Raw genomic sequence first — 8,632 nt, 5'->3', positions numbered from 1 at the left:
AAGGAGAAAGGGGCCTGGTGCACGTATTAAACTGGACAATCAGAGGACGCTTTCTGCCTGTCACTCATTTTGATTTCGGGTTGGTTGACATGTCTGGGGAAGATCCCGCCTTTATTAAATAAATACATAAACGTTAATTATAATCGTAAATTCTGACGTCACCCGATGCATTCAGAGAGCGTAGGGGAGATCACGTGACAACTACAGAAGCCTGATTAATTTCCGCAAACCGATTCTTTCGAATTGTTCCATTCAAGAACCGGTTCAAACAACTGATTCACTGATTATTTATCTCAACACGTATTTACATTTCGACATGGTCCCTGACATCCTTGCGTGGCATATTACTTGTTCTAAACTAACATTAATATCTCGCTGTTTATTGTGTTTTCCTATTACATTTTTGAACTAATGGTATTTCATGTAGGCTTTTTAGTTCTTGCAGCCAAGCTTTGGCGCATGAAGTCCTACGGAACCTAAATATAAGTTGAATTTACATTAAATTAATAATCGATATTTATACTCTGGTTCTATGGGTAAATACAACTCAGTCAAAACATATTTGAAGTAGATTCTATTTCTGCATTTAGGTTCGTTGTGAGTCATCGCAGAGACGGTTTTAGTTCAGTGAATTGGTGACTCGAGAACCGCACTGAATACTGATTCAGTTCAAATGGTGAACGAACAAATCAGGTCAAGTCGTGAACCGGTTTTGTTCAACCGATACATTGTAAAGATCCGATTCAAAAGGACGAATCGCTGGGGAATCGGAGATCGCACTCGCGCTAAATGGAAAAGCGAGTCCAGCTAGAGCTGTCAACGGTCATTTATCTCCCAAATCCAGTTTGTATTTCGGCTCTCATGTGGATGTGAACACAGAAAGTGACTGGCAGCAAAGGTGAGTCGGATGCGAGCACAAAGATGATTTCAGTCAAGCTGTGCAGTTTGATCGCTGATGCTCTGATATTTTGTGCTTGTGGTGGTTTGTAAGGGAAGTTGTGTGTGCCGAGAAACACATATGTGGCCTGGCGTTCATTGTGCTCCGATTTATAAGTTAATTAGTGGACCCCACAGAAACACACTTTGTTTGGACGTATATGTTTGCACAGCCGCTGTTCACTAATGACCCTTTTCCTGCAGTTTTATTCTGGTCCCAAGCGTCTGACACGAGGGTAAAGTTAGTTTGACGGTCATTGGATATATAAGTTATATATATTTTTATGTTTTGAGCCCAAACTAAATCAGTCATAAATATATGCCCGTTACATTGCACAAGGCTTCGTTTCTAGGGGATTTTTTTTTTAAAATTAATTAAACAACGTGTCATTATAATATAAAACCAAGTTGTAAAATTATTCTAAACACATAAAATGGTAATTCCAAAAATGGAACTTTGTGCAATAACAGGGAGGTTTTTCTGAACATTTTATTATTGGTTTTATATTATAATGACACGTAGTTAAATTGTTTAATTAATTTAAATGGTTAAGTTAAAAAAAAAATCCCCTAGAAACGAAGGCTTGTGCAACTTAAAGGGCATATATTTATGACTATCTGAGTTAGTTTGGTCTCAAAACATAATGGGCCGCAAAGAGTTCATTTGAATGAATGTCAAACATCAAACTAACTTTACCACAATACGTCAGACTTGGAGCACATTTGCTGACTATTTCAATAACCAACACACCGCAGCTACATTCATCTGTAGAAATAACCACACGCTGTTGTAGGAATTTGTGGCTCCACTGTATGATCTGACTTGAGAAGAAGGTGCTATCTGAAATATTATGGAAAAACCATTGGTACAGTGATGGCGTCATTACCATTATATATACCATGATATTCACATGTCACTGTAAAAGTGAAATATATCAGCTTTCTGTATTCAGTTAGTTTGGTAAAAAAAAAAATATTCACCGTTCTATTTTTGATGATACAACTCATTCTGTGTATCACTTCTGTCTAGGCCATATCTAGGAACGCTAGGCCACTGATCATTTTTAAAATAACATGTAAAACATGCTAACTGGGCCAACTGAATTGTTTCCGCCTTGAACACTATTAGCTTCAGCCCTAGACTTGCATGAGATTGATCGGAAAGGATATTTTTCTATTTTGTTATTTGACCAGGCTGTAGTAGAAAACAATGCAATACAGATGCTGAGATGCACTATATTTGCTTTCAGTGCAGTTAAAAGCGAGTATGTCTGATGCAGATGTCTGTGAGGATGAAGATAACACTAGAGTTATTGTGTGAGCTGTCAGGGAAGAAAAAGAGAAGATCTGTTGTTGTGGTTTTAGTTTAGGTATTTGATAAGTCTGTGTGATATTTTTATATTTGCATTTATTGTTAAATATTTAAATTAATAATTTTTATTTATATAATGATTTGAGAGAGTAACCATGTATTGTGAATGCATACAGCACCATAGAGCCAAAGACTAGCAGAATAAAAAGGACTGCAGGACTTAATTTATGCTATATTTTAGCATATTATTTGTCTGTGTTTATCTTAGCATTTATTAATTCTAAATGTTAGTTGTAATTTGTATTATTTAACATATTAACTTTCTGTTTAACCAGAGATGTGTGATGAAAGCAGAGCAAGGCCAAGGTATGTTTCACATTTTTTAATATATTTATATCACATTCACATATAATTTAATGAATTATTAACTTATTCATATAAAATGGTATTTAAAGGTCCTTCAAAGAATACCATGGAATTATCATGATTATCATATATATATTTTTTATGTTATGAAAGAGTGAACATTAGAGTATATTGTATGATATTATGTTTATAAACTTATTCACAGTTACTATGAGCAGTGAGCTGAGTGTGCCAATGGGCTCCACCGCGCCCGGGGGCTCAGACCGGCTGCAGGATGGTGGTGGGATGGACTACAGGGATTGGGTTCGGGGCAGCTATCTGGAGCTGGTTACCTCCAACCACCACTCGGTCCAGGCTCTCTCATGGAGGAAACTTTACCTCAGCAGGGCCAAGCTCAAAGCCTCCAGCCGAACCTCAGCCCTGCTGTCTGGCTTTGCCATGGTGAGTATGAAAAGTGTTGGAGCTATTAAATATATTTGACCCTTGTCATGGCCACACTCTTGTGTAGATTTTATTTTAGTGAATGTATCAGGAAACTGTTGCTAAACTTTGTACAAAGGGTGTGGGTTGTAGAAATTCTTCGAAGCATGAGATGGTTTGGAGATAAGTTTGTCTTTGTCTGATGGAACTTTGTGTCTAACCACTTTTGGCCAAGACAGTGACCACCCACTTGACCGGAAGTATTTTTCACGTTTATTTTCTCTATAGGGACTTCAAACATTCTTCAGTAAAGAGTTATGAAACCAGCCAGTTCTGAGATTAATTGTAACATTACAAACCTTTGTTTGAACCAGACAAAAGACTATTATTATAATATTAGCATTTTTATTATAGGATAGACCTGAGAATCTTTAGGTATGTGATTCATAGCTATTGACTGAAGTATAAAACTATTTTATTTTGCCTTTATTGTGACTGGACATATCAGAATTGACAGGAAGCGAAGTCGGAGAGGAAAGGTCCTTGAGTCGGGATTCGAACACCTGCCCCCTCCCACTTCACTTCCTGTCTAAAATGCAGTCCTATACGAATAAAAGCCAAAAATGGCAAAACACGTTCTAGGTGACCATTAGCAGTGTTGTTTTCTTGTTTCTCGTGTGGTTGTGACCAGGTGGCCATGGTGGAGGTGGAGCTGGAGATGCAGTACAATTACCCCCCGCTCCTGCTCATTGCCTTCAGTGTGTGTACCACAGTGCTGGTGGCCGTCCACCTGTTCGCCCTCCTCATCAGCACCTGCATCCTGCCCAATGTGGAAGCTGTCAGCAACATCCACAATCTCAACTCTGTCTCCGAGTCTCCCCACGAGAGGATGCACCACTATATAGAGCTGGCCTGGTGCTTTTCCACCGCTCTGGGCATCCTTTTGTTCCTGGTAGAGGTGGTGCTCCTCTGCTGGATAAAGTTCTTGCCGGTTGACTCTGGGACAGCCCTCAAGCAGAACTGCAGCTCTCCCGCGGTTCAGCCCTGCCACAGCGGCTGGCAGGCGGCTTTGGCCTCCACTATCATCATGGTGCCAGTTGGATTGATCTTTGTGGTGTTCACCATTCACTTCTACCGCTCGCTAGTGCGCCACAAAACAGAGCGGCACCATCAAGAGATCGAGGAACTGCACAAAATCAAGGTGCAGCTGGACGGCCACGAGCGAGGCCTGCAGGTGGTGTGAGATCCAGGAATGCCCTTCATTTCGCGCAGTGTCCCGTTACTTGACTCTTCAAGCTTACAAGCACATTTAAACTCCTCCTTGAGTCTTTCCTGTTTATTATCTGTTTTCTTCTGCGACGAAATGCCTTGTTAGCTGGTGGGAGGATTTCTTGTGTAGAAACTGAGAATGTTTTACAGCAAAAAGCTGCACGTTTACAAGATTTCTACCGCAAGGGCTATTTGTTTTGTATTTCTTTAGGCTGTAGGTCATTTTGGACTTGTTTTTGAGTGCCATTTTCCATGCCTCTAAATATACAAAAATGGACATCACAGAGTGGCTTGCTTTGATATCGTTTGCCCTTTTCTCTTCCTTTTGCGGTGCCATCCTGGATCAACAGATAATGAGACCATATGAGTTGGTCTTGGATCCATTATGGATCACAGCTGCCAGAGTCACTTTAACTGCAGTTCCCAGCTTTTGTAATGTACATGCCTCTTTGAGCTTCAGTAGGAAGTGATCGTTCGCTCAAAAATGAACATTGTCATCATCAATCACCCTCATGTTGTTTCTTTCCTTTGCACTGATAACGCTTTATGTGTGGGTGAGTAAATGACCGAATGTTCATTTCCCTGTAAGAAAACAACACAGATTGATGCACCCCGTATAGTTTGTCTCTGTTAACAGTGGATCTTTAATACTGTAATCTTCCAGCCTGCAGAGGATTCTTCTCCAATCTGTTACAGAAGTATCGCTCGTACTAGGTCTATATGTAGTGCAGTATTTTTAGCTTGGGTGTGAAATCAAGACGCTTTAGCCAGACTCACTGCGTGCTTGTACTTCATCGAAGGTTTTGCATGTGTGATATAATGCACTGTCACTTGTCAAGCACAAAGGTGGAGTTTTTATCCATATTTCACACAAGGCCTATTGAATTTTATTCCTTTGGGCTACTAAAAGTTTACATTGTCGATGTCAGTAACTAGGGCCAGTGATGATTTGCTCCAACAAATGACTTTAATGGGCACAGGTAGTTATACTAAACAATACTTGAGAAAGACAAAAAAGCTTTGCAGAGCTGAAACGGTTTAATGTGAACCAAGTTGGCAGTCCTGTCATCAAGCTCAAAATAATGTCAGTTTGAAGAAAACATTCCAGGGGGAAAATGAAGTCGGACCAATTTCTGCCTGTCTTAAATAATAAAACTGACAAAAGTGCACTTGTAGTATAGTCCGTGGAAATGATGTGTCTGGTTTGTTTTCAGAGTATACAGACTGATTTCATCTGCTGTCTTTGTTTACTGCTTTATTTCATGCCTTAAGCATTAATTTAATAGTGTCATGAGTCAGTCCTGTAACCAGGCATAGTGAAGCACTATTCGTTTCATAGCTCAGACAAGTGAACTTGAGCACAATCGTGTGTACACTGCTTGTGGGGGCTTTAAAAAGCACTTTTCTATTTGTGTATGTGTGGAAAAGTTCTGTTCATGTCATCTTCGATAGTTCTGTTGCATTGTGCCACACTATCAATAGATAAACGCATATATAGTGTAAACAGTTTTGTTTTGTTTTTGCATCTACATGTAGCCGACTATTATCCAAATGTTTTGTTGAGCATGTCCGTTCACTTTGTCTGTACTTGTGTTAATTTATGTCAAATAAACGCAAACTATTGTTTTCTTCAAATCTTTATCATTTCTGTGTCCAAAGGACATTTGATATGCCTCTGTGATCCGTTCAAGAACGGACTGCTGTTTTCTATGTGACTTTCATATTATCATATTCATATTTCCAGAAATGGCTGTATGAATCAGCAGACAACCTTAAGAGGCTGAGTCATGAAAATGCTTGGGTCACGTACCACTCAAATCTTTCTGACTTATTAAAATTTTTAATTACTAGTACATCTTTGTAGTATGTTGTTGTACCGTCCTTAATGTTTAAAAGTTGTATTTATTTTTTTAGGATTTTTTCCCCTTTTTTTGTAAAGATTGCTGTACTGCAGAAATCATTTTGGGAAATGTGCTTAATTCCTTAATGTTAAAAATGTAACTAATGACACAATGCAACATGGTACAGAAATGGGATTCATTTTCTCTTCGTGCAAAATATAATGCCTCTTTCTTTTCTTTTGTTTTAATTTTTTGGTCAAATGTGGCTGAACAAGTTTTTGTGACATTCACATGATCCTGGTCAGTTTCGTGCTCCTGGGAAGCATGTGAATGGTCAGGTTGCACAGCTGTGATTGGCAGACACACGAGAAGTGAGGCGACTTGCTGGCAGAGAAAGACATTGCAAATGAGATTAAAGCAAGTATGTGTCTAGTTATGATGCAGAAAAAGTACTAAATGCACATTAAACTTTTAATGGTGAATTAAGTTATTCTATAAATGTATGCATTTGGAATAGCATATTTCTGCATTGCATTGTATGAATACTGTGCATTGTTTACAATTTTTCTACATTAAATGCATAACATATACTTTTTGCAAAATGTTTACTACAATACTAAATTCTCAGCTTCTCCAAAGTGATGAATGCATTGGAAGTAATATCTGCCACAGAATATTAATTAGACTGCCAAGAGATAAGATGTTTTTACACTAGATTTCCACATAAGATTGCAGTGTACCTGCAGTTATCACTCCACACACAGCCAAACCTATGGAAACCCTCCTGAGCCTCATATTAAAATCCACATTCAGTCCAGAGAGCTACAAAACAGATGTTTGATTAATTTAATGTGGGTTGATCTGTTAAAAAAGCACTCGTTTCTCATGTTGGACAGCAGCCTAACCTCTTTCGACCTCAGTGACATGAATTAACTGGAGAAATGACCGATGATCCCTTGGGCTTGATTGGTAACTCAGGTGAAGCTGTGTTATGCCGCAGACTAATGATGATAAATGTCAACAAGTGTGCAGAGGAGGCCTGGAGTGCCGACAAACTATAAAGGTTAAGGTAATTTCCTAGTTACTTAATCAGTCAATGACTTGACAAACTGTGGTTTTGTGTGAAGATGCTGTTGAAAAACCAGTCTCAAGCAGGTCTCCACAGTGTTTGAGGTGTTGGATCAAATTCACATGTTTATTATACATAACCAAGCAAGTATTTATTGACTTGTGGCAGCTTTTGTATCAAAGTGTTTGTCAGTTATTTAAACTCTGGTAGATGTTTAATGGTGAGTGATTCTGCTTAATTGTTGAAAAAGACCCTGTAAAGTTCCTGCAGCAATGATGAGTGAAAGAACTTAACTGACTTGGTATTGCTGCCCTTTGGCATCATTTGACCAAGATCTGATTGACTAAGTTTAATCTTCTCTCTGAGCTGCTGATGTCTCATGTTTGAGTTTGAGCAGAGAGCCAGTTTGCATTACTAATACTACAAAGGTAGGAACCAAAGATCGTTTGTAACCATTTTGTGTTCTCTTAACTGGTGGCACATGTTTGGTAATGTTGCAGTTTTTCAGGGAGTGGTAACATAGGGCCAAGGAATTTTCCCAGACTGGGAACATGTGCTTGATTCTCAGATTGCATCTTTGCTTAAAATGTATTTAGTATTTGCTTTTATTTCTGAGCTGATTGGATTTGGTTCAGCTCTTTTGGATCCAGAGTGACCTGTACCTGCTTGTTTAAACCAAATTACTTGATTCAAATACACAAACGGCTAAACCAACCAGCTTCACTTGAACATAAGCAGGTAGGGCACTGCAGGCATGGGTTTTTTTTTTCTTTTCGGTTTATAGATTCTTGCAGAAAAGCAGCTCTCTGGCCAACAAATCTCATCACAGTTTCTGCAAATAAAACGTCTTAGTTTTGGAGCCTAAACATATGCTATAAACGAAGTAAGCCACAGTTGTGGAGTTGGAGTTAACCTAAGCTTCCAACAACTCTTTCAGTTTTTAAGATGGATTTTCCTTAGAAGCTTGAGTTAGACTAGTTTTGCAAGAGTGTGATTTAAACACTGAAAAATGTGAAAAGCAGCCTGTTGAGTAGATGTTTATGTTTTTATAATCATTTAAATATTTTGATTTATATCATAGGGATTTAATTTCCCAACTTCTCTAGTCTTATTTAACCACTTGTTAGCAACAGCCTTTTTCAAGACAAGTAGAATTACTAGTTAATGTCGTAAAGGGAAACCATGAAACTATCCAGAGCTTGTAAACCACAGTCCTTATTTCAGACAATTAACCACAGACATATATGTATATAAAAAAACTAGACTTCAGGACAATGAAACCACAAGTGGTAAAGTGCAAACTCATTTCCTGGTTTTGACCTACAAAAAATACCTTCTCCATGCAGTGCTCCGTTACAGCAAAATCAACGTGCTTTTCCTCCATCTAATCAAACCAGTGATGTAAGGAGCTCAGATATC

The 8,632-nt window shown here is 38.6% G+C and overlaps 1 protein-coding gene and 1 non-coding gene across 2 annotated transcripts; both read left to right on the top strand.

The window, feature by feature from the left end:
• Window positions 1-724: 724 nt before the first annotated feature.
• Window positions 725-5,928, top strand: orai2 (ORAI calcium release-activated calcium modulator 2). Its single transcript, XM_026212356.1, has 4 exons — window positions 725-898; window positions 2,584-2,614; window positions 2,820-3,055; window positions 3,726-5,928. The coding sequence occupies exons 2-4, from the start codon at window positions 2,593-2,595 to the stop codon at window positions 4,275-4,277; spliced, it is 810 nt and encodes a 269-aa protein (XP_026068141.1). The 5' UTR covers window positions 725-898; window positions 2,584-2,592; the 3' UTR covers window positions 4,278-5,928.
• Window positions 5,929-7,481: 1,553 nt separating this feature from the next.
• LOC113050084 (Z30 small nucleolar RNA) lies at window positions 7,482-7,582 on the top strand. Its single transcript, XR_003276727.1, has one exon. It is a non-coding gene; the product is annotated as a Z30 small nucleolar RNA (small nucleolar RNA).
• Window positions 7,583-8,632: the final 1,050 nt, after the last annotated feature.

This window comes from Carassius auratus, chromosome 30 (genome assembly GCF_003368295.1).
Source record: "Carassius auratus strain Wakin chromosome 30, ASM336829v1, whole genome shotgun sequence".
Taxonomy (NCBI): domain Eukaryota; kingdom Metazoa; phylum Chordata; class Actinopteri; order Cypriniformes; family Cyprinidae; genus Carassius; species Carassius auratus.
Note: the sequence above shows the minus strand (reverse complement) of the source record. Positions and strands in the feature narration are given on the sequence as shown.

What these genes read in the sequence shown, in the direction of transcription:
- orai2 (XM_026212356.1), top strand. Translation starts at nt 2,593, where the DNA reads ATGAAAGCAGAGCAAGGCCAAG. An exon ending in GAAAGCAGAGCAAGGCCAAG is followed by an intron (nt 2,615 to 2,819) that starts GTATGTTTCACA and finishes ACTTATTCACAG; the next exon opens with TTACTATGAGCAGTGAGCTG. An exon ending in TGCTGTCTGGCTTTGCCATG is followed by an intron (nt 3,056 to 3,725) that starts GTGAGTATGAAA and finishes GGTTGTGACCAG; the next exon opens with GTGGCCATGGTGGAGGTGGA.